Source organism: Bombyx mori, chromosome 5, assembly GCF_030269925.1.
Source record: "Bombyx mori chromosome 5, ASM3026992v2".
Taxonomy (NCBI): domain Eukaryota; kingdom Metazoa; phylum Arthropoda; class Insecta; order Lepidoptera; family Bombycidae; genus Bombyx; species Bombyx mori.
In genome coordinates this window covers 8,997,567-9,024,285 of record NC_085111.1, presented here as the reverse complement: position 1 = coordinate 9,024,285, position 26,719 = coordinate 8,997,567, and the positions used below count along the sequence as shown (strand labels likewise).

The following is a 26,719-nucleotide window of genomic DNA, read 5'->3' as shown; positions in this document are numbered from 1 at the left end:
AAATAGGATAGGACTGGAAAATAGCCCACACTTTTTTGTCACTTATCTTCCTACCTCTTGTGCTTACATTTGTATTTTCCCTTTTTATAACCTCACTCAATATCAACATCTATTATCGTAGGCTTTTAGTCGAACTCCGAACCACGTTGATACAAGAGTCCAATTTAACATGAGTTCTAAGTATCTATTGCATTGTTAAATCTTCGAACCGGAATCCACTAATACTTCGCAGAAATAGACGAGATGCTAATACTAACTGTTCGTCTTTTCAGTCCCTCTACACGTCTAAAAGAAAAAAATCTTAAAAACCATGTGTAATAAAAACATAAAAGGAATTAATTTAGATAATTTAGGTTAACCAGCGATTAATGCAAAATTTCGAGAATTTGTAATTGTAGCAGAGGTATCTTCAGGTAAATTGTAGGTACGTGTTAATTGCCTAATATCTGGGTCGGACGTTGTGAGGTCAATTCTCATTAACGATGCTATCACTCCTATGATTGAACCAAGGCTTTAAGGAAATCACAAACATTTCATACTTTATACAAATGTTTGGGAAGCTAAGTTAAGCGAGAATTGTATACCTTTTATATTTAATAAATAAAAACACTATAAAAACGCTGATTTCATTCCGTACTGGTGGAAGGGCATTTTATGAGCTCGCACGGGTAGATGCCACCACCCTGACAATTTCTGTAGCTATACTGAGACCTTAGAACTTATATCTCAAGGTGGTTGGTGCATTTACGTTGTAGATGTCTAAGGGCTCCAGTAACCACTTCAAACCAGGTGGGCAGTGAGCTCGTCCACCCATCTAAGAAAAAATAAAATAATTAAAAACAATATTTCCGGTTTGAAGGGTGAGGCAGCCATTGTCCTATAGAATTCATGTCTTAAGATGGATGGCGGCATTTATGTTGTTGATGTTTATAAGCTCCGTTAACTACAAGTCAACAACGTAACAACAAATGGACCGAGAGCTAATCCACCCGTCTGAGCAATTAAAAAAATTCTTTAGTTGACTCAGCTAAGTTTTTCTTTGTTTAATAGAAGTTAAAAATCAGATGATACATATGTTTTTTAAGACATAAATTATTATAAGTATTAACACTTTCGCTGACAGTACGTCGTTAGACGGGAAATTAACATATTGCGGTATAACAGTACGTCGAAGGACGGGGTAATAACTTTTATGAGCATTGGCAGTACGTCGTCGGACGACAACTTCTAATAGAAGCAATATGAAGAATAGCATTCACTGTCATATTGTAAGCAATCTCACATTTCTTACTGTCGTAACATGATTGTTTTGTGGGTAGTTTAATATTGCTGTCTCAGTTGCTCACGCACACACGTAAACAGTTCGTATATAAGTACTACGTCCACCGGCGTGAGCGCACGCTAATTTCTCGATCAATCAGTGCGGCCAGTGCCATTTTGTGAACAACCACGTGTTTACGTCACTCAAACAGTAAGTAAATTTTGCAAAAATGATATTTTATGTGTTTATTTGTATTGAAACATCGTTATGTTTATGTATTTATAAGATTTTGTGATGTTAGTATTTACTTAGGTATTTTTATTTACTAAATAACAGACTTTCCTTGAAATACTTGGGTCAAAGTAGTATTATTATAGTGTCGGATTAGAATAAAATTCATGACCTTACGTGTAATTAGCCGTTGCTAATTTACTCCTCTAATGTGATAAAGCTTGTGCCCAGCTTGGAAATTTTATAGGTTGTTGATTGATTTACCAATTGAACAATTTGTTAATTTTAGATGTCAGCAAAAAGTTCAAAGAAACGTCCAAAAATACGCTTGTTCGACGATTTTTCATCAAATTCGCCATCTGAAGCAGATTTAGATCCCTTCGAGGATAATGACGGTGATTATGGTTCTGACACGAACTATGAACCACAAAATATAGAAGAAACTGGTGCATCCAGTTCATCAGAGGAAATATTTTCTATAAGACCTCGTCGAATTATATCTGGAGGCCCTGTGGCTTCATCGGATTCAAGTAAGTCTGATATCTCAATTAGAAGTTCAGATTCTGATCAGGACGATAGAACTATCGAAAATGCTGAACCGATTTCCGAATCAGTAGACGACTTACCATCCCTTCTTATATCTCAACATGACAATGATATAGATTCAGAACCAGTGCAAAATCGGATAAGATCTCCTGTACCAGAGGAGATACCGTGGTTACATAGCACAGAAGAAATACCTGATTTTGAATTCGATGTCGAGTCATATGGCGTTCAGTTTGACGTTACCTCTCAGACTAGCATTGAACAAATTTTCGATCACGTGTTTCCAAAAGAGTTACTCGAGTACCTGGTCCAGTGTACTAATAATTATGGTACAGCTTTGTGTCAGTCAAACAAACCGTCAACCCGATATTCCCGGTCTCAAAATTTTCGAAATACTACGACTGTTGAGATGAAAAAGTTTCTTGGACTTTCGTTATTACATGGACATATTCGCACTCCTAAACAACAAAAACTATTTACTTATGATGATCCACTATATTATCATCCTGTGTTCTCATATACAATGTCTTCGCGGCGATATGAACAGATACTTCGATGTATATGTTGTTCAGAACTGGATGCAAAAGGCGCAGAAAAGATTAACAAATTTGTTGATTTGTTGACATTGAATTTTAGAAAGATATACAAACCTGATAAAGAGCTTAGTTTAGATGAATCTTTACTATTGTATCGAGGCCGACTTCACTTTCGGCAGTACATAAAGTCCAAAAAAGCAAGATATGGGATTAAATTCTATGTCTTGGCAACGGCTGATGGTTATGTTCTTAATATAATAATGTATAGCGGAAAAGACGAGAATACCCAATTGAGAGGTGTAACGAAGCTTGAACGGTTGGTAATGCGATTGATGAGACCGTTTTTATTGAAAGGACATCACCTCTTCATGGATAATTACTACAATTCGGTCACTCTTTCTCAGAAACTTTTTGATTTGAAAACCCATACAAATGGTACTCTTCGTGTTAATAGAAAAGATAATCCAAAGGAAGTAGTGGACAGAAAATTAAAAAAAGGTGATCATGTTTGGGTAAGGAAAAATAAAGTGTATGTTAGCAAATGGGTTGATAAGCGACCAGTGATTATGTTGACCACTAGAGAACACCCCCGTATTATAGAAACAACAAACAGGTTTGGGAAAATAGTTAAGAAGCCTATTGAAGTAGCAACATATAATAAATACATGTCCGGTGTAGATAGGTCTGACCAGATGATAAGTTACTATTCTTCGCCGAGGAAAACTATACGCTGGTACAAAAAAGTACTTTTTCATCTTTTGGATACCGCTGTATGGAATTCTTATTACTTATACAAGAAATTTGTACTGAAAAACCCAAAATATGAGTTATCTTCATATCGGGAGGAGTTAATAAAAAAATTAATAGATTTGAAAGAAAACTGTAAGGGTAAAGATTTAGTATTAGATTTAAAAAAACACAATAGCAGAAAACACAATAACCCCCAAAAGAACATATTTGCAGATCAAGAACGAAAATTTTGGGGTCATTGGCCCAAACGCCAACCTGCACCTGAAAATTCTAAGAAAAAATACTCATTTCTGATGTGTAAAATGTGTTCCAAGAATAAGAAGAGGGTCGAAACTAGCTACAGGTGCATTGGTTGTCCAGGACTTCCTCCATTATGTCCTGAATGTTTCCAGGATTATCACCAAATTCTTGAACAGCAAGAACAATAAATCGTAGTCTGACTCTTCAAAACCTTATTTTGCAGATTTACTTTAATTTTTTGAGACTTTATACGTTCCTATTTTTATAATTATTTACTAGGATATGTTGACCTATTTTTTTATTACTTTGGTACTTATATGTTTAATATTGTTTTCTTTTATTGAGTTAATTATATTAGGGCTTTTTATTGTTTGTTAGTAGCGTTGCCGTAGTGTCCAAACTTTGTATATTATTTATTATGTACAAAGATTGTTATAGAAGATCCTAATTTATAACTTCCGATAGCGTATTAAAATATTATAATTTATAATAATTTAAGCGTTTAACATATGATATAATCATTGGAATGTTCCTAATTACAATACCAAATAATTTGTAATTATTGTGTAAGAAATATATACCTATATATAATATGTATCTATTACGTGTATTTGAATAAGTTTCAGACTATATCTGTTTTTCATCGTACAGATATTGAAAAATACCATACCATTTGATGTTATAATAATTAATATATTTTTTTGTTTTTTGTTGGGAAATTTCGATTATTTTATAAGTCACAAATTATTGTAGGAGGTTTAATATTTGAAAATATTTGATTATTTTACAAATATTATGTGTTTTATTATCTTTCCTCAGAAGATCCCAAGAATATAAGATATTTTTCGACGTAGTGTCTCACTTAGGCAGGCGAACATATGACCAACTCGAAACTACGTCGACAGACGTCCACGTCTTAAAACGTAGTGCCAGCTTTAGGCAGTCCAATATGTGGCCAATATGACACTACGTTGAGAAACGTTCACGTCTGTGAACGTAGTATTGTAATAAGAGTGGCAAACATGTATTCAACACGAAACTACGTCTACAGACGTCCACTTCTGTAGACGTAGTGCTTGTTTAAGCAGTCAAATATGTGGCCAATATGACACTACGTTGAGAAACGTTCACGTCTGTCGACGTCGTTTAGCTATAAAACAGGCAAGCATGTATTCAACACAAAACTACGTCGACAGACGTCCACGTCTGTAGACGTAGTGCCAGATTGAGGCGATCGAATATGTAGCCATTATGACACTACGTCGTAAAACGTTCACGTCTGTCAACGTAGTGTCACATTTAGATAAGCAAACATATATCCAATACGAGACTACGTCGGGAGACGTTCATCATTTTGTATAGAGAATTTCACTGCCTTTTTGTGATGTCAGGGTAAGTGCTCACTGTCAGCGAACGTGTTAAATAGTGTTAAATAGATGGAAGAGATAGATAATTGTATTAAAATTTTATAACGAGACAATATGTACAAACATAAAAAACACCGCTTAATTCGCGTTTCCCTCCAACATGCGGCAAATATTTAAAACGCAGTGGAATATGGAAGGGTTCGGTGCTCATGGCAGAAAATAATTACTGTGGGGATAATTCATTTAACAAAAAAAATAAGTATACCATACACGCAATATGTATGCAAATGCAACTAACACTGATTCTATTTAGCGGTAAATTTCAAACGTTCCGTCCTGATATTAAATCCGCTTAATACGTGAAATGGAATCGTAAAATTGTCATCAAGGCTGGAATACACTCGGTGCGCATCCTGATATAATCGTACTTCTGTAACAATTTATAACTGACTTGTTGCTTGATATTATATTGACATTTCTTCTTTTCTTTTTACTTGTTAAATTTGAATTTCAAGTATGTTTTCGTTAGGTATCCTTTTTATTTTTATTATTGTATTCCATCTTCGGGCCGATGAATTGCCAATGTTATGTACGCCGTTATTGTCACATGCATCAGGCCATAAATTAAATAGTTTTATTTTCAATGTTAAATATTTGTAATGTGGCAGTACTTTTTTAGTAAATAAATAAATGACAATAACAAGAATAACATTAGACATAGAAAAACGCTTAGCACAAAAGAAACTACGCGCTGTGTTACACCAAAGGGAACTCGAGAGATTGTGTAACAAGAGGAAATATATCTACTACGTTTGTTTACCTTAAATGAATCAACGTTTGATTGCTCGCATAACATGTACCATGTCTGTTATGTATTATTATTGCCGTATAACGCATCTAATTAGTAATAATTGTCTTATATGAACGCTAACCTAATCAGAATAATTTAACGTTACAAAATTAGCACTACTTCACCTTGGGAACCATTGCAGAAGATATGATTTTAAGAAATTTTATTCAATACTAGCAATATTCAATATTCAATACAATATCGCTTCGGAAACATTAAATGTTATTATTGATAAATGAGTCCCGTGGTCTTACTGTCGTCGGTTATTGTCATACCGCGGGTGATGCCGCAAGGCGAAGTTAGTCTAAAAAAAGTAGCCTAAGTTACTCCTTATATCATCAGCTACCTATCAGTGAAAGTCTCGTCAAAATCGGTCTAGCCGTTCCAGAGATTAGCCGGAACAAACAGACAGACAGATAAACAGATAGACAAAAATTGTAATAAATGTTATTTTGGTGTATGTTCCATATATTTATTCATATGCATGTAGTAAGAAGCGGTTATTTCAATATTACAAACAGACACTCCAATTTTATTTATATGTATAGATGTATAGATAAAGAATATTCACTAGTGAACAGCGCGAATGGATATATCATCGATCAGAATGTTTGTCCATTACGAAGGTTGTCGACTGATAACGTCTTTTGTTTTGTGGATGTCCATACAAATAGCTCTAATCGAGTTACATTATCACCATTATTTATGTCGAAATAATTGTGAATAATTGCGATTCAGAATTTTTTATATTTTTGGGTAAGGCCATTTCTAATTTCAATAGCGCTTTTTTTTATTGCTTAGATGGGTGGACGAGCTCACAGCCCACCTGGTGTTAAGTAGTTACTGGAGCCCATAGAAATCTACAACGTAAATGCGCCACCCACCTTGAGATATAAGTTCTAAGGTTTCAGTATAATTACAACGGCTGCCCTACCATTCAAAGCGAAACGCATTACTGCTTCACGGCAGAAATAGGCAGTGGTACCTACCCGCGCGGACTCACAAGAGGTCCTACCACCAGTAGTAGCGTGTCAGATTTTTCATTTGTACTACTGTAAGCCTACACTTTAAAAATAATTAGTCATTCTCAGGAAAAGTAGCAGTGGCAACACAAGTTAACAACATAAAAAAAATGTATAAAATTAAATACTAGTTAAGTATTCTTCTCTAAAAGAACATTGCCATAAAATAAGGAAATTCAAATGTTGCTTATATGTCATTATGGAATACTTAAGATGATCAAAACACGAGACACACATTAAAGTGCCGAGGTTGATTAATTAATACACGTTTTGTTGTACATTTTTGATATTATTATGAAAAATAAACAGAAAAAACAGAAGAAACAGACAAATGAAGAAAATGGAATGTGTTTTCATTTGGTATTTAAAAATGTGAGATTTAGTAAAAAATATTTTATTTATTAGGTCTTTTACCTACAAAATTGTCGTTAAGTACGGAAAGATAGTTCTGAGATTTTTTGAAAGAAGATTTTTTGTATATTTCTTATGTCTATGAATAAAATGATGTATCTCTGCCAGCGCCTTATTAATTTTTCAACGCCCTTCTTGAAAAAGTCAGGTGTACAGGAGCCAACAAACTCTCCAAAGGCATTTTGTACTGTCTATCGGGTACCGAATTTTGTCAATGGCTAGAAGTTGTCCAATCTTTAAAAAAATTAGAAATTTGGTGGCGCAAAGAGATTCATGAGCTTCTACATAACTGGATCAAATTTCTCACATTACATATATACAGTAATTCTGGTGTCATTTGGTAAAAAGCTGCGATAAATTAAACCGTCACTAGACCGCCAAACAGGTCCATGAGACCATGACTTTTTTAAGGATAATTTTCTGTTCAGTTTATTTATTGCCTTACCGATCAATCACTTACGACTATCAGAGAGTCCACTTTTCATCCAGTGACAGTGCTGTTCAAAATCCCTTCATTTCTGTGTTTGTTAAGCAACGCAAAGTATACTTTATCGCTTTTGTTAAGTTGGCAATCGTTCAGTTCTTGCGGCACCCACTTATCAAGTTTTTTTACGTATTTTACGTTTACGTACGTTAAAGTTACGTTTACGTATTTTTAAGTATTTTTAAAATGGACTAATATTGTTTTGATGCAAACGTTAAAAGATGCTGCTAATTCAGCGACAGATTGAGTATCGTAAGCTTCTACTATCGCCTTTAATTCGTTGTTGTTGACCTTACGGAGTTCATTATATTAGATTATAATTTCCATATCGGAAGCGTTCAAATCAATAATGAGTCGTAGGCTCCTTTGTAATGTTCAATCCGTACACGTCATATTGTGCGCCGTTTGTGCGGCATTGCTACCGCGACGGAGCTCATATACCATAATTACTCGTGTTTTTACTGTCTCGATAGTGATGAAAATACGAATGTAACAAAAACAAAACTAACCAACAAATAAATAACTGAATTTGAAAATAAAATTCTATATTTTCAAAATACAATTCATTTGAATTTAGAATTTAACACTAATCGGGCTGCCAACGCATCTGTCCATATACCTAGAAACAAAAGATAGTGGGCCCAACAATATGTAATCAACTTTACAAAGATCAGTTTCATCAAAATCAAAGATCAGATTCAGATTTCAGTCGTATCGGGATTTTCGCAACAAGAGATTATAAAATATCGGTTTTATTGAGTGCTTTGCGAGGTACCGAGCGTAGGTGTAATATTAAAGCCATTTTAACAGGTCTGTGGAGCATTATTGTATTGGAACATTGCAGAGAGACATTAAGGAGTAAGGACGCGCCTTCTCGATGACGTCAGCGTACGTTGATTCATTCAACTGTGACTTACATCGATGCGCTTACGCATTCGAACCTAATCGTCTACAACCTTGTCTGACCATAATGATTCCTTGTAGTTTGGACATAAATATTTTTAGTTGAGTTTTAACATGGCATTAAACCTCATAACTCAAATGGCCATAATTAGAACTAAACTAATTATGAATTGTTTGAAATTTACACGGTTATCTACATTATTGATATTATTATTTGACAAATCCTTACCACGATTTTTTGTTTTAATGAGTTTCCAATATTCAAAATAATTAGTTCGATGTCTTATTTAAATTACGTAATATGTTGAAATATGATTCTTTTTACTTATTTACCTGCATGGTAATCGCTTAAGCTTAAATAGGCTTATTGGGTTAAAGCTGGGTAACGTATGTCAAATTTTATGTGCGATGCCAAGCACCCAATATCTTTTAAGTGGATTGTTAAACGAGTTCACGGCCAAAGGCATGCCTGTATGGCATGGCCTGCATGCTATTAAGCAATTACCAGAGCCCATAGACAACTGAAAGTGAATGCCACCGCGCATCGTGGAGCATTCGATCAAAATCGTTTGAATCGAAGTAACGTATCTTTCAAATTGGAATGCATAAAATTACTTTGGGACAATCAATGCCCAAAATACGAATTAGGGGAGGGGTTGAGTGAAACAATAAAGTATTTTAACTATGTACATGCTACAGATAAGGGATCATAGTAACTCGATCTTCTGATAAATAACCTAACATACTATATATTATCGTATGTGCGCGATCATCTAACCATTCTTAATGTTATTTGGCTCTATTTTACTTAACAAAACACTTCAAGTCATGATTATGTTAATTTTATTTGCAAAGCACGTTTTCTGAGGTGCGCGGCATCATCCGGCGCACATACGACCACGGATTATTCAAGGAAACTGTCAAGCAGAAATGTTGTATCAATGTACTAGTAGATTCAATTGAACTGTCAGTAACGATTAGATGGTAAGTAACATTATTTAGTAATGATAGCGACTCAGAGCTTAGTTATTTGAATAGATCTTTGCTTGAAAAGTGTATATGAATTTCTCGAAGAAATATTGACAAACGCACCACAAAGAAGATCATCCAACGAGTGTCGTTGTCCGGATATGGTTGATCCCACTGACGTCAGATTTATACTGAACGATCAAAATAAGAATACCATTGACCTTTTAAAATAATGCTTCTCAAAATACGAAAAAGGTCTACCTAATTGAATTATTTGAACCGAATCGTAATAGATTTTCGTGTTTATGCTGTGCATCACGAAGTTCGAATATCTTGTTGAAAAGACGCAAGATTTCTTTAAATTACTGTCGGTGATTCAGTCAGAGGAAAGAGGCCGCTACACTGAATTTTATAATTATTAAATGACCGTATTTGACGTCTTAGTGTTTCTAGTATGTTCCACGGAAAAGCCGTTTTACTTTCTGATATAATGTTATTGAAATAAAACGCTGGTACACTAAACTGCTACATACAAATTTCTGAAACTAACAATGTAATAATTTGGTTAAAAAATATGTACATTTATTGATACACATTTAATTTAATTTATCGCGCTTGCCATGGAAGCTTCAATCAAAACAATGATAAGAGCATGTGCGAATGTTATTATTGTAGTAAATCATTTGCAGAATACAGTACTAATCGACAGCAATATACATTTATCAATCACAATATAAATACAAAACGTCGATATAATAAACGCTTTGAATGTTTTCCTTCTGTTGTTACACAATTGAAGTAAATAGATATCGATGTGTAGTAACCTTAATTGTCAGATCCTACGAGTATAATGACTGTTATTAAATGACTTTTGTGAATCGTGTATCAAACTTCGACACGAAAACTCGATATTCATTTTAATTTTCTTAAAAAACAATAAAATCTATCGATTTATATGTTTTATAAGTCGAACTGAGTTTGTCGGTCGACATAGAGCGACTAAACGTTTTTACGGAACTTAAGTCGGGGTTCGGGAGCTGAGATTTTTTCCCGGTTTCGAAATGAGAATCGCGTACTGGCTATAAACGAGGATAGCTAACGAGACACGCTCCGAGTACGTAAACAGGGGTAAAGAACCTGCGGTCGAGACCGATAAGCGGAGACCGCACACTTGAAAATCATTATAAATCATAATATAGAACCTATACGGTAAAGCCGCAACTTCTGACCCTCGTTAGCGTTTGATGATTTCGTTTCGCCTTGCTTGCTGGCACGGAAATAACGGCACGCAACTTAAAAAAAATGTTACGCAACTCTGAACTGGTTGACGATGGGATTGTTTACTTTTTTCAAGTAACTTTGATAGCGTAATGTTTATAGAGTGCCCAGATATTTCAACTTTGTAATTTCGGATTCTCTTTACTATTAGGCGGGCTCACGATTCATCTGTTGTTTCTGATATTTGTTAATCTGTATGAACTCTACAACGTTAATTCAGTGGTCTAGTTTGAGGCATTAGTCTGATTTATTAATATGGCATTCATGGTTATCCGACCCTTATTAAACAGAATACCCGGCTGAAATTTGCAGTGTACCTACTAGTAACAGCCCATGTTGACTCAAAACACGGTCCGTTTCTAGATATCTTTTTTACACGTACCATCCGACTTTGGCCTAAACTCCCCTCTAGGGTGTTTACTGAATGAATGCTATAACATGTCTTTCTTCAAACGAAGATTGAGGAGAGTACTAAGAGGTAGCTAGCGTCTTGGCTATGCCGTTGCCTACTGTATCTAGCGTTCATGAGCGACGATAACCACTCAGAATCGGAAGGACAACATACTCGTCTGCCTGGCAGGGCAAAAAAGTACCTACCAACTCTCAATTTAGGAATTAGTAGGAGAGTTAGACAACAAAATAAGCTTAGGGAAGTAAACCCAACGAAAGACATTGAAGAAGGTAGTAGGGTAGCCATGGTTGTAGGGCGCGATGTGAGCCAGCACGAATAAGTACCGCTGTCCTGGGCCCAGTAGCCGTACAATACAATGAGGGTGGAAAACGTTTCTAATATCTATGTGATCTATAAACGTCTAAGCAATATGTGGTCCGTGGACCGTGACTTCTTTAATTTAGTACAAAAAAGCAGAAGTAGTAACTCGATATAGTCGAACTCTGCTTTTCATTAGACTAACAGTCGAAGAGATTTCATGTGGGTCCTGTAGCCTAGAAGAAGTGTAAATGTTCGTTTTCTTCATAAATTACTGTTAATTTTTACGAAGTGCTGATGTTCCTTATAATTACCATGCAAACCTATTGAGTGCAACCGTCTAAACTGTTACAAGCTTCGTAATCGGCTTACCAAACTCATCGGGTTCAGTGAAGCGACATCGCGACGTGACAACAAACGTTTATTTTGATTACTACAAATTTTCGCAACGAAATCATTATTGGTGCGAAGCGAACGTAAGATAACATCGTTTTAAAACTTGTGTTTTGTACAAATAGCAATAAAAACTGTACAGCGGTGCTGGCCACAGCTTCCTGTGATACGGCAGTGGCGCGCCGCACCGCCCGCTGTGCTGATAAACACGCGCCGGTCGACTTCCGCCTCCGAGGACGCGACGACCCATCTCCGTCCACTCTCACTGCTCGGTCAACATGTAATATAAATAGAAAACAACCTTTTTTTAATCAAGCCTCGGAGATTTCGAAGAAGTTCTTATAGGTACACAAGCCGTACTCGACCGCTTCACTGGGCATTTAAAATTAACATTATTATTTATTGTCATCATTATTATTAGGGTGTCCAACACTCATATAAATATTTAAATAGTAATTTATAAAGTATTTTCTACATGGATACCAAGTTTCAAGTCAGTCGGATGCATGGTTCAGTAGTTATAATGGAACATCCGTAACAACCACTGTAGATTTATATACATATTAGTATAGATTAACAGAAACGAATTTGCATACGCTCAAATACTATTATGCTGTAAATAAAAATGAAAACCCAGCTATGACTAGGTTTTCATTTCTGTGAGCCGAACTTGTAGTCTAACATTTTAGTCACAATCTAAAGGCAAAGTCATGAGTCAGATCGTGATGCATACATACTACTAAATAAATGTGTCAGATTTGATAAATGATGAAAGAAAATTTAATTGGGTTTCAATGGAAAATGGGCAGTAGCACTCTATGAGTATTATACCAGCGTACTGCGACCTCCAACTAGCATTTACTGGTGGTAGGAAGTATTGTTGCCGCTGCGGGAGTACCACTAACTTACCCATTTCTGATGTGAAGCAGAAATGCGTTTCGTTTTGAAGGATAGCACAGTCGTTATACAATTCATGAGACTTCCACCAGATTAAAGCCCTAAGCAGGGAAGCCTTGAAGCCTTAAGGGTAACAGCATTCAATTCGTAATGTCTAATACCTCTGGTAGCCATTTGACACAAGGTAGACCCTGAACTCGTTCACACACCAACGCAATAAAGAAATAAATAGCCATATACTGGGTATATGTCTGGGTACTTCTTGACAGTTTCCACTTAAATTTGTTTTCCAAAATTTTAAAGAAATTTCGACTCCCAGAAAGAAAGATAAAGATTTTTTCAGAAAGGGAAAGAAAAATTTATTTCACAACAAAACAAAAAACAAACATAAACAGTCAAAAACAATAGGCGGTGTTATCGATAAAGACAACCGTTTTTAACTAGAGAAATTCTGAAAAAGATACAGCAGTGTACCACAGCATACGGTGTACTAATATAAATAATATTCAGAGTGATCAGTCAAAAATATACCAAACCTATTACATTGGCGCATTATTAAAAAATGAAGAAAAATACAATTTTATAATAAAAATAAATATGCACCAACAATCTGATTTGTATTAAAAACCAAAACAAAATGTAGCCGACAGTAAAACCCGATGATTTTGAATAAAAATACCCTGTGAACGGTATCAATCACAATGATCTAATTCAAATACAGGAAATTATATATATATTTTTACAGCCTTCTTTAAACATACACTCTGCTATTATATATGAGTACGATCCCAATTAATAAGCGGAGCGGTTCCAAAACTTTTAAGAACAGTTTAAGCTACTCTAGTCTAATGTTAAACGTTGAGAGTACATACGATGTCGTCTGATATTAAGGTCAATTGCCTCGCCCGATTGTTGGGCTAGTCTCCGATAAGACTGTTCAAACGGTCACGCTACCGATGTCTAAATAAACACACAAAAATTTATCTAAGGCCAATATTATTTATACTACCGATATACCTCTAATTGGTCAGTTAACATTTGCTGACGTAGAAAACCATTTAACTTTATTAGCCGGTAAATAACATCAATTAGACTACATTGACAGGAATGAAGATTTTCTAACAGCAAAACTTTTAATTCCATGAATAAATTTTAGTACTATCTCAGCTTCCATAATAGCTTGTCGGAACCTATGTACATCGGTTATTATAGTTATCACGAGACCATGAACAATCGATACACACAAATACCTATGCTTCATTTTTTTCTGTATCAGCTAATGACGCTTCCTGCTTCGTATACGGTTGATTGATATTGAATATAAACCAAAACGGGTTCTTACCTGCACCAGTAACTATACTAAATTAAAGGGTGTTGTAGACATTCATCCACTATAAGGTTAATTTATTTTATATTATAATATAAATGGATACTAATTTATAGGTTTGTTTGTTTATTCGTGTTCGTCGTCGTTTTTATCCGATTGACTTGGAACTGTTCAGTTATTGTTGGCAAGAGCACCATCAACTTAAGATGGGTGACGTGGAAGTTGTTTTAACATATGGTTATAATTCATTCATTTGGCCAAAATCTGTCGTGTTTAGTTATATTTGCTAATTAATTAGCACTATTTAAAACTCAACTGACGGCTATTTACCTAATAATAATATAATTTGATCATTAACTTATAATATTATTAGTGGAAATACCAATATCAGCATTAGCATTTGCGAATTTGGGATTTTATGTTGAATTTTGAATCAGACTTTCCGTGAGTTTTGGGTATTTCTCAATTGTTTGTCATAATAATCAGAACAAAATGATTTGCTGCTTCTAACTTCAGATGCCTCATGATCTAAGAAGCATACATTTATTATAAAATGAATGTCGATTAAAATTATTAATTTCTTGTTAAATTATCCTTCCTGTTAACTACATGTGTCCTTCTTAGTTACTATGTAACAATATTATTACCCATAAAGTTTAATACATTTTGTATATAAGCATAATGTATTATCGTTGTTGAATTTATTTCAGAATCTCATCCACTCACCACTCTACACAGTATGATTAAGTCAAGCCAGTGATGTATCATCATCTCGGCGTGGTCGGCGTCATAAGTCAAATATTTGTAATTCATCAGCCCAACCACTTATCACTGTTCATCCGTGTTCGATTCTAAATTATATACTTGAATTATATACTTGAATTATATTATTGAATAACGTAGCTCTTACTCACACATTCATCACAAGATATTCTCGTCAAATTATAGCGGCCAGCTAACATCACAAACGTCAGTGGGGCCGAACTGTTGAGAGATGTCATGGACACGGGTGGTTGCGTCACCAAACAATGTGAAGCGAAGCAACCGAATAAGCAGTTTTCACATCGCCTTCAACCTGCAATCCTCATATTTACCAACGCAAATTTAGCTAATAACGATTAAATCATAATTAGCCTAATTTACAATTACTCAGAAATAAGTAGACTAATTAAAAAGCATAGATAAAACCGTGGAACGGAACTGTGACGAAAAAATCCCTACGTCCGTTTCAATGGCTAATAAATGACCTAGCTATCCAGTGATCTGACTATTCTTAATTAAGGTTATGGTGACTCTCTGGTCGACCTCTACCATTAATTAATTAATAACCCCTAGGAAATTGATAGCCATCATTAATCTGAGAGATGAAATAAACTTGTATACAATGACAATTACAGATTAATACATTTACAAGAATAATAATAGGGGTTAAAGTATGAAATTGCCGTTTTATTTTAATAGGTACTACGAATTGACATAGAACCTTCATGATTTGAGATTTTTGAGTGAAACTTTTTCAAATGGTACCTACCTATGAGGTTCTTCTTTTAAAAAATGTGCAACATTCGATTGTCGCCTTTCAGTTGTTTTTTTTTATTCAGCTTAGACAAGAAAAATGGATACTTCGAAAATTCGAATGATTTTTGAATACGAGTCTCGACGCAGAACTAGCACTGCAGAAACAGCTCGCAACATCAAGTAGACATTTTGATTAAATAAATAATATGTTAAATGATAAAAAACCAAAATCAATTTTTCAGTACAAATCGGCAATTTCATACTTTAATCCCTAATATTTCGTTTTGAGGCAAGAGTAAACAAGGTCGACTTTTTTCAATTTATTAATTTATTAACATTATTTTTTTTACTTTCTTAAACGTCATTAAAGTTGCAAGGAAACGTCTTCTATTTCCGATCAGATACATCACCAAGATAAACTTTCTTTGCTGACACTCCGAAGCCAAAAGAAACTTTCCAAGAAGAATAAATTAAGGGACCGCATAACCGACCGCGCCAAATAAGGACGAACAGGATTAAATTTAGTATATACCATCCGTGAAGCACACCACGTTCCTATTTAATATTCAAGGCGATATTAATTTATACTCACATTATCGGTAACCGGTATTACTTAGTATGGCAATCGGCTTTAAATAGCACCATATATTTTAGTAGTTTAAATAGGGAGTCCCATCAGTCTAAAACTAGTTATTTTTTTCCCTAGTCTGTTCAACTCGTATCTCTCACTATAGTTCGTAATATGTGTAACAACATACTGACTAATTCGAATCAATTGAACGCATGAAGTTCTCACAATATCGTCACTAACCGTGTGTCCTACTGTGTATTTAGGACGATCATCTGGTACGAAAAATAGGTCGTTAACTAATTTAGCATATTTGAATAATTTTTTTAGGTGCACATCAATTACGCCTAGTCTAAATAAAACATTTATAAACATACCAAAACACACTAACGTGGACCTGTTTACTCTATTTTCCGAAACGCTACGTAGACCGATAGGTATAGGTACTCTGTTATCAAACCACGGCACTAGCTTCATAGTAGATGGTCCTTTGTATCAGCTGTCATTTTGCATTGGAAGGCTTTTAGAAAGGGGAGCTTGAGCACACAAATTAAATTTCGTTGAATCATTGTGAAATGCAGCCGTGAACGTCAGCGGATTTCCAATAATTACCCGTGAATATAGTGGAGCTGTGAACTACGGCGATTTTGAAAGTATCCTCTTATAATTTAGCTTCATGAAAAATTATGCAATGTTACTGAATAGACCATCAAAGACCGGAAAAATCATTTTAATACTAAAACATGACGCTAAGTATTTTTTTACTAAAGTAAGATACATTATTAACATTCAAACATTAATTTCTCTATATTGATTAAGAAAATTATAATACTAATTATAAATACTTCAGTAGGTATTTATAAATTTAATGATACTTGCTAAACGCTAATTTCAATCAATTGCCAAACGCTATGTACAATAGTCAACCATATATTTATCATTCAGTTTTTAATTGATTTTTAAATCAATATAGTCGCGGCGACGTCCGCGTCGGTAGAAGCAATATTGTATTATATATAACATTAAATCCAATGATCCACGTCAACATACATCAAGAAACGTAAACACGGACCGTACCACTCAGTCCGTACCGCGACCTATTATTTAAATCCCCTTGGACGTGAGTTCCATTATCTCTCAGCGTTTGGTCAAGCCCTCAAGTGAGTGGACATGACGTCAGCATAAATGCGTTGGGGTGCTCTAAAGAAACAGCCTGCTCGATCTGTATAATACCCTTCTCAAAGCTGAAATGGTTTTTTTTTTTCAAAAGAATATAAACGACGTTGCCGAATGAAGGTAATTTATTACGTAACATTTAAATGATACGTGTGTAACATTTAAATGGTACATGTAACATTCTAATTCGTTTTCATAGAATTCACTAGAACGAAAAAAAAAAATTATTGCTCTAATATTTTATTTTATTTTTTATTGCTTAGATGGGTGGACGAGCTCACAGCCCACCTGGTGTCAAGTGGTTACTGGAGCCCATAGATATCTACAACGTAAATGCGCCACCCACCTCGAGATATAAGTTCTAAGGTCTCAGTATAGTTACAACGGCTACCCCACCCTTCGAACCGAAACGCATTACTGCTTCACGGCGGAAATAGGCGGGGTGGTGGTATCTACCCGTTCGGACTCCCAAGAGGTCCTACCACCAGTGAACATACCGACGAGAGACAATGGTCTGTCTGTTGGTAAGCGGTTACCTTCAAGCCAGTGTTGACCGCTGTCTTCAGTCCCTTTTAAGCCTCGCTTGAAGAAGAAAATGTCAAATCACTGTCAATGAATGCATCAGTTCCGGGTTGTAGGGATAAGCGGTGATCTGAAAGTGGGGGGTTCCGTGGTAAATATGAAATGAGGAGATAATCTCAAAAATATACTGTCATTTAAGTAAGTACACTTGAAAAATTTTTAAATGAACGATATATTTCTGATCATCGTGGAATATAATGGGATTACGAGTTTAGAATATTTCAGTAATTCAGAATTTTTAAAAACTCTTTGATACTGATTTGGTTCCTTCATATTATAAATATACCACGAAGCATTTACAAGTTTCATTCGTAATTACACTTTAGCTTTCATGTTACACGTTAGTTTTTAATTAATTTGAATTGGCGTCATTACTGATGGCAGAGCACAACTATGAGCGCGCACGGGTATGCATAAACCCAAACAATTATTTAGATTTCCAAAAAATAACTAACAATTCAAAATTATATCAGCTAGTTTTCTGTTATCCTTGTACGATTTTTTTTTCATTTAGAAATAGCGCACTTACATCAAAAATGCAGGAGCTTCGAGAATTGGTATCACTCAAATGCGTATAAACAAAAAGTGTAAAGTACCGCTCTTGAAGAATAAGTAAAACAAACAATAGATAAAAAGAGTCTACGGTAAATTGAAATCAGTTTTACTTCGCCTTGTTTCATATTTCATGAGCCCCCAATGTAAGTTGTATAAAATTCTGCGGGTCAACGACTTCACTCACTCAACCGTCCGTTGTAGCCAGACAGACGTCTTATAGAACTTTTCTAATCAAGATTCGTGCAAAAAAGGACGTTGTAGATGCACTGTTGAAAATTGAAAATTAAAGGAAAATCATACAGTTTAATATTGTCATAAAAACAACATATGAGGTACATAAAGTATACACGTAAAGAAATACGTGTACCTAAATGCATTTTTGGTGTTATCGTATCGGGGCTCACACTAGGACTAGCTTTCTTTGTTCTCGAGAGCAGTCCTGTTCTACCATACACATATAGGTGCCGTATTCAAAGATAACGTCGCCTTGCCATCAATTACTGTACAGTACAGATTCCTCCCGTATCTTTATTTTAATACTCAACGTGACGCCTTCGCGATCGGCTAAGATTAAATGCGAAGTAGTATCGTAAAGCTAATGCTACTTACTAGTGAGTATTAGTATCATTGTTGATATTGCTCACAATACCTTTTTATTGGGAAACGTATATGTTCGCAAGCATTACATTGTTCACGTGACCTTGTATAAAACTGTGTGCGAAGGAGTGCAGAAGTGTTTCAATTAACAACGTTAGCGGTTCAGTGTTAGAAGTTAGAGCAGCTGTTGAAGGGCACACAGGGCGTAGGGACGAAGCGACAGTAATTATCGTGGTGTGTCGTCGCCGTGTCGACGACTCCGAACAGATCGTTCACCCCGAGGGTCGTACAAAGCGCACAATACGCATCGGGATCGCCTCGCAGCTATCACAAATCTGGGACGAAGTACACGCACTGCCTCTATCTAACAGGACGTATTTTGTAAACACGATTCAGTGTTTCATCACATTGATTAATATTTTTCACAACATGAATTTAACCGATTTAATCGAAATCGATTTTCATTTAATCTAAGCATATAAAATATCTAAATTATTTTACGAATAAACAATTTAATTATTACAGTGCAGTGTGTTAAATGAAATAAGGATCATAATAGTAGATATTCGAGTCGGCATAGTGTCGCAATAAGACGGGCGAGGCACGGCCCGGCTAATCGTGCAAGCCGGTGCTCACGGCCGCCAGCTACCCACTCGCCGCTTAAACCCATATACAGTGTTTGACTCTCGATAATGTTATTTATACTTTTATATATCTAAAGGCAATATTAGAATGCTAATTGAGAAACAATAACACATAAAATTTTATTCAAATAGCAACACGTCTACTCCACAGAAATGTATTTAGAAATTTCAATATGTGAGGTACAACCGGTAATTTTTACTGGAAATTTCCGATTCGAATTGATCAGTCAACCTCAGATCTTCAGACTGACAGCACACTCATACTGCACTGTCTACAGGCTCTGAACACTGGTCGTGATCTAGGCTACCCAGCTTAATGAAACCAAAAACATGCAATATCTTTACAATCTGATTGCATCACTGTATAAGATACAAAGCATATAAAGTACCTCGTTGCCGTACCACTTATTCAATTACATATCAGGGAGTGACACGATTATAGCAATGATCAGACTTAATTAAATCTGTGCTAACAATTGCAACGGTTTGTGTTTTTCAGTGGTGACACTTTTATGTTTCTCATTTAACTCACAGGATATATAATACTAGGGAAGATCTTACGAACCTAAGAGAACATTGATAGAAATAACAGTGTTGTAAAATATACGAACCGAGTTAATGTTTTATAAACAAACAATTTTCTTAGGTTACCTTATTTCGTCTCTGTACACGGCTAGGGCTGACCAGTTTTTCAGATTCGAGACTACTCCATATAAGTCCATCATCTTCTTTTTGACGTAATTTGCCACTGCATTATTTCATTCATTTTTATTTTTTATACAAAACGTAGGACAGTGAATTTGCAATTTATTTGAAACGAGAGCTTCGAATTGTTTTATTTCTGTAAATTGACAGTTGCAACATAAAAACAAGTATTGGCTCAACAACAGGCTACTAAAGTGTACAGTCTAGAGCGTAGGCCATTAAAAGGAGGCAAAGGCAATGTCTCATTGTTCCAGCTAGTCTTCAACTAGTCTATCGACATTCCGCATTGACTGTCAAGATACAGTGGACAACTTGTCCTTGTGAAGGGGAACAGGGAATAGTACAAGGATTTTTATTACCACCATAAGTTTGTCCCACGGCTTTGACCGCTTAATTATCAAATATGAACGTAACGAGAGGTTACTTCATAAATAATGGATTTATTGTTATATTCCTCGACCATCAAAGTAAGGAAATAAAATTTATAAATTAATTTTAGTTGAATTATAATATAAATAAAACATAAATAAATCAAATTTTAACAGAATACACAATACAAAAATATAATAATAACAAAACAAACAATGCTTTCGATGATTATGTCAAATCAATATTTGTTTTCAAAAAGTTTTTTTTGCCTATGCTGGTTCGCAGCCACGCGGCCGGTCTGGTTTTAAATCGTTAAAAGAGCCCATAGACATCACATTATTGCCTCTTTCCACCTTGTGACATTCGGTCTAACCCTCAATTATATAGTCTAACCAACACGGATTATAGCTTCGCGCATTTGCAACGTGTATTATGAAATAAAGTATGCTCTACTCTACTGTTCTCATCGTACGCGATCTATTAATATCTGTCATAACTAGATTCGGACTAGGTCTCGGTGATAATATTTCGAACAATCACAAACACAAAGTTTGCTCATGCTCCTTTTGTTTTCGTAAGTCTTTTGAATATATCGGCCAGGCAGAAGACCCGCGTTATGTCACGCGTCATTAATTCCCTGTCTGTATAAACAGTACATTCTCATTAATCATATCAATGCATGGTATGCTTTCACCTTGCTTGCGTTTCATGTGATTCAAGCTTAAAACATGTACTTATCGTCATAAATAAACAGATTAATTTAAAGCTAGGTAGCCTAGGTATGTAGGATTAGCGTTTGATATTGTCGTGTCTTTGCCCTTGGCATTGCTGACATATCCACGAGCGACAGTAATTACTCACCATCAGGTGAGCAATATGCTACAATAAAAAGCACTGTCAACTTCTATACAGAAGAAGAAAAAACCAAGAACTATTTAGTTGTAAGAACAGATATACTCAATAAAAATTAAATTATATAGCAATTGAATCTCAAAATAAATTAAATGGCTTGTTCCAAATTAGCCACGAACCTAAAAAAAATTGATGAACCCAACGGTGAGGTGACTTTTCTCTGTGATATTATCCCAAACTAATAGTATTCAGAATATTAATAATAACGATATGTAAGCAAAATTAAATTCGTCTCGACGTAGTGCTTTTTAGTAATTACTACAGTCACTAATCTTATAACATCGCGCAGCACGAACGCTCCCTGACAGCCTTCCAAAAACCATAAACATTTCGTGTTATAATAATCTCTTTTAATTAAGACCAAAAAATGGTACGTAAAATTCTACAAACCAGAAGACCTACAAATGATTCGTTTAACAATACGTCATTCTGTCACGCGAATTCCAGAAAATTTCCTTAACAAAATTTACAAGTAATTACGAGTACAGTCGCTACTTAGTACGACACTTGCGTTAGTAAAAGCTTCGTAGTTGAGCTCAACAAAACTTACAACATTATTTGTCGCTCATCATTTTATAATAAGGCATCGTTTGTCGACACAAACTAATTTGGATGTTTGACTGCTGTCGTGTTTATTAAAACGAAAATACTGTGTGGAGAATTTAGATAAAATCGTATGTTATACCTTTAAACGATCAATTCTTGTATATTAATATATATATTTCATCTGAATCTCGGAAACGGCTCCAACGATTTTCATAATATTTAGTATACAGGGGATTTCGGGGGCGATAAATCGATCTAGCTACGATTTATTTTCAGAAAATGTTGTTTTATTCGTGTTTTCAATAATCAACTCTTCCCGACATCTATTGGCGAATAATAATACTATTTTTCTTAATTGAGGGCAACTAACCGCTTTAAAGACACAAGAAGATGGTCATCATCTCGTAATATATGAGTTAATCCTTTTGTAAGTATTAAGACGGCTCGCCCCTACCGTCCTCACCCGCAACGAGCGATTTGAAAAGAATAGAATCTTAATCGCACTCTTGAACGTTGACGTCATTGTTTAAAATCGTGCGATCTCTGTCTAGCGTGAAATTGAAACGCCTGTGTCTTCCTTATTTCTGAGCCGATTCGAATTTGTTTTCGTTGAACGACTGTTTTTATGGTTAGCTTTTTAATGAGACCATAAAAATTCAATCATCACGCGGTTTGGACATACGCACTTCACTCTTACAATTTGCGTTTACTGTAGTGAGTCAGAACTCTGTTTTAAAATTAATTATGGTCTCTTGGAAGTTGTTGGTGAACACGTGTTTAGTACGTTTGGTAAAAAATAAATACCATATCCCAGAATTTCAAGTCCAATCGAACTCCTAAGCGCTAGAATTGTGCAATTGCAAAAGTGGATCATTCATAAATAATATTTATTTTTAGTTTAACATATTATATACTATATTATCGTATAACTGTTACATTTCACTATAAATGTTGAATTCTATAATCAGCAAATGATGTCTGTGTATAAGTTATTTACCAAAAAGTTCATTGACAATTTTATCGACAGGTGCCCTGATAGTCTACTTTGAGGTCACGAATTTCTTATTTATTACATTATTAGCTTACCCTAAATATCGATAAGTAATCTTAATCTCGAATCGATTAAAATGTTGAGTCTTTTTAAAACTAACACAGAACTTATTTTGATTTCTTATTTATTGACATGTATTACGACGACCGACAGTTAATTTCCAAAAAAAAAAAAAAAACAATATTATTGCAAAATATGTGGAGAAACTAAACAGTCATTAATATGTATATGATTGATGGATCTATTTTTTTTATTTTTGCATTATCGTGTGTGCGAACTCACGGCCTACATAGCGTTATATGTTTACCGAAGCTAATAGATATCACAACGTGCATACCGCCACCCACCTTGAGATTTGAGGTCTAGAGACATCAAATAAGTAATGAAGGTGAGTGATGGTAGATCATCATCAGCACAGAGATGACCACTGCTGGCCTGTCCCAAGGTCACAATGGCCGGTCGTGCGCAGTCTTTATCCAGTGGATTCACACGACTTTTAGCAGATCCTTGGTACCTCGTGTAGGGCTTCTCAGGTGGCATTCTCCATTACGCGGTCGCGACTCAAAGCCTTTCGCCCCAGTCATCTATTCTTTGAGCAATCTGCCCTGCCCACTGCCACTTCAAACTCGCAAACCTTCAGACTATATCAGTTATTTTGATTTTTCTACAAATCTCCTCATTCTTGATTCGATAATTAAATACATGGTACCTAATATAATTACGCAAATTAAATTTTAGCTGGTTCGATTTTTATTATTTCGATTATTAGTTCGATTTTATTCCTTCATCGTGAAAGGAATTCGTAAATACGAGTTAATTACTTTTTTCATTACAGATATTATAGTACTTGCCTGCGGGATTTGAATACTGGCGTAATCTCATATCTCGATACGACATTTTTTAATATACGTATCGAGCGACAACAACTTACAGTAACGTAAGTCCAAGTACACTGAGCGTCTTATCCTTAAAGCCACAATGATTAATAAAGAAAGTAATTCAATCAATTAACAATTTACGTACAGCGGTTTTATCTGAACGTGCATATACGGTGAGTACTTAAAATAAACCGTTGCAATTTGATATTTGAGTGTCAGTAAGATTTCTCGTAAAAACACGAACAAAGGTCGTGGGCTCGATTCCCACTTCGCTAAAACATTTACGTGACGAACATCGTTCTTGTTGTCTTTAATATCTATTTATGTATATCAGCCAGACCAGATCTCCGAGCAAACCAGCGGACCACTTAGCGCTGCACTACACCGGAACCGATGAAAGCTGGCAGTCGACAAGCTGAAACGGAGTCACGATCCTCAATAATGAGGGAGCGATGGAGAAGAAGAAGAAATTATCAGCTTATAGTTCCAACAGTACCAGTAATCCTAGTTTGGGGCCAAATGACTGTGTGATTGGTACTCGATATGTTTATCGTTTTTATTATAAATATTTTACTGGTGGTAGGACCTCTTGTGAGTCCGCACGGGTAGGTACCACCGCCCCGCCTATTTTCTGCCGTGAAGCAGTAATGCGTTTCGGTTTGAAGGGTGGGGCAGCCGTTGTGACTATACTGAGACCTTAGAACTATATCTCAAGGTGTGTGGCGCATTTACGTTGTAGATGTCTATGGGCTTCAGTAACCACTTAATACCAGGTGGGCTGTGAGCTTCGTCTACCTACATAAGCAATAAAAAAAATAAAAAAATAACATAAATAACTTCCTTCGTTTCAGGTATAGAACAAAACCTTTCATCTTTTTGACTGAAGTCTGGCTACTGGCAGTAATGGCCAGTACCGGCTCCCGCTGGTAGGTACCACCATCCCATCCATTTCTACTCCGGAGCATTGTTGCATTTCAGTTTAAAAGTGTGATCGCTGTATTTAAATGCAATAGACTTCGACCTTTCATCTCAAATCCGGTGACTAGTGTATGCCAAGCGAACTGTGGAGCTGATAGGCCGGCTTATAGCACTATGAAACACTACTTATGGATTGGCAAACACTTGAAAACTATCAGCCTTGAGAAGCTATTTCAGCGTAACCTTAACTAGTAGGTGCGCTCACGGGACTCAAACCTGACGACGTTGCTAACACGAAACCTAGCAAGAGCCGTGCTTCGCAGAATGTACCACCGGATCGGAAACGCGACCCACTGAGAAGATCCGGCAAGAAACTCAGTGGGCTTTTTCTGTGGGTTAATTTACTCGTCGAGCCCTTCGTCGCAAGCGACGGGTTCGACGAGAACGATGACCGGTGCTTGAGGTACCTAAAAGCACCGTTAGTGGATCAGGAGGATCCGAAATGACGTGTTTTGGGCGACGTCGACTGCTTTCCATTCTGTCCGCAGGATCGGGAATGTCAGAGAAGGGAATAATAAGATTGGTAATTATAGTATTCCAAATTAGCCGAGCGCATAGATATACCGGCTTCTTCGGAGTTACCGAGCCTCGTAATTGTGAGAATAAAAATATTATCATAGCTATTTGCTAGCATAGTTAAACGGTTTTAAAATCAATAAAACGTTTGAATGATATGACCTTAAAGCCGTAAAAACACAGTAAAACATGCTAAGTGATTGCCTACATCGTTTTTTTTTTACAAAAACATTCCGAAGAACGTCTTTATCGTTGGACAGATTAGCTACCAAAATTAGTTTGTTGTGGGTAGTTTAAACAAGGGAACGGAAGGCGAGGGGCATCGGGCGTCGAGCGCGAAAGGAGTAGAACGCAAATAGCCGCGTGACCCGGCCATTGACTCGGTTTATCCTAATCCGTCCCACTACTCCAGTTCAGTCCCCGATACGCGAGACAAGTCGAACCGACCTCCCGGTACGCTAATTTTCCAATTCACACAACTAGTGGTCCCGCAGTAGTCGAAATTCGACTATAATTAATCGAAATTTTATTTGTAAACATTATTATGGTTCTATTGTCAAACATACTTCTTTAATATAAGCACAAATTTCGCCAAAACTATACTATAGATAAATAGTATTAAAGACAAACAATATTAATTTAATATCAATTTGACTTGCAACAATAACAAAAGTTTGACATAAACGTAAAGTATATGTGTGTGTATATGTGTTGTGTCAAATACATGGTAGTGTGTGTAATGTTTTCTGTATTGATTTAACGATTTTTGTTATGCATAATTAAAAAAAAAATTAACATTCTGCACTCCTTCTCCATATTACTCTATAGTGTGGGAAATTTCATACTCCTCCGTCCGCGCAATTTTCGTAAAAAGGGATACAAAGTTTTTCCTTCACGTATTAATATATAGATAACTGTCATAGAAGTTCCCGTGTGTAAATTATATGATG

The 26,719-nt window shown here is 35.6% G+C and overlaps 1 protein-coding gene and 2 long non-coding RNA genes across 5 annotated transcripts; 2 read left to right on the top strand and 1 right to left on the bottom strand.

Annotated features, from left to right (window-relative positions):
• Window positions 1–1,110: 1,110 nt before the first annotated feature.
• LOC134198915 (piggyBac transposable element-derived protein 4-like) lies at window positions 1,111–4,355 on the top strand. 3 transcript variants are annotated; one of them, XM_062668670.1, is made up of 3 exons: window positions 1,111–1,471; window positions 1,782–2,022; window positions 3,538–4,355. In XM_062668670.1, the coding sequence occupies exons 2-3, from the start codon at window positions 1,782–1,784 to the stop codon at window positions 3,750–3,752; spliced, it is 456 nt and encodes a 151-aa protein (XP_062524654.1). In that variant the 5' UTR covers window positions 1,111–1,471; the 3' UTR covers window positions 3,753–4,355. The 3 variants fall into 3 exon arrangements, with proteins under 3 accessions (XP_062524654.1, XP_062524653.1, XP_062524652.1); XM_062668669.1 differs by having other exon boundaries at window positions 1,782–3,086; XM_062668668.1 differs by having other exon boundaries at window positions 1,782–4,355.
• Window positions 4,356–11,961: 7,606 nt separating this feature from the next.
• LOC134198918 (uncharacterized) lies at window positions 11,962–17,078 on the bottom strand. Its single transcript, XR_009973203.1, has 3 exons — window positions 16,285–17,078; window positions 15,089–15,249; window positions 11,962–12,215 (listed from the first exon to the last, which is right to left on the bottom strand). It is a non-coding gene; the product is annotated as an uncharacterized LOC134198918 (long non-coding RNA).
• A 5,957-nt stretch (window positions 17,079–23,035) lies between these two features.
• On the top strand, window positions 23,036–26,509 carry LOC134198917 (uncharacterized). The gene is made up of 3 exons (XR_009973202.1): window positions 23,036–23,785; window positions 24,233–24,448; window positions 24,610–26,509. It is a non-coding gene; the product is annotated as an uncharacterized LOC134198917 (long non-coding RNA).
• Window positions 26,510–26,719: the final 210 nt, after the last annotated feature.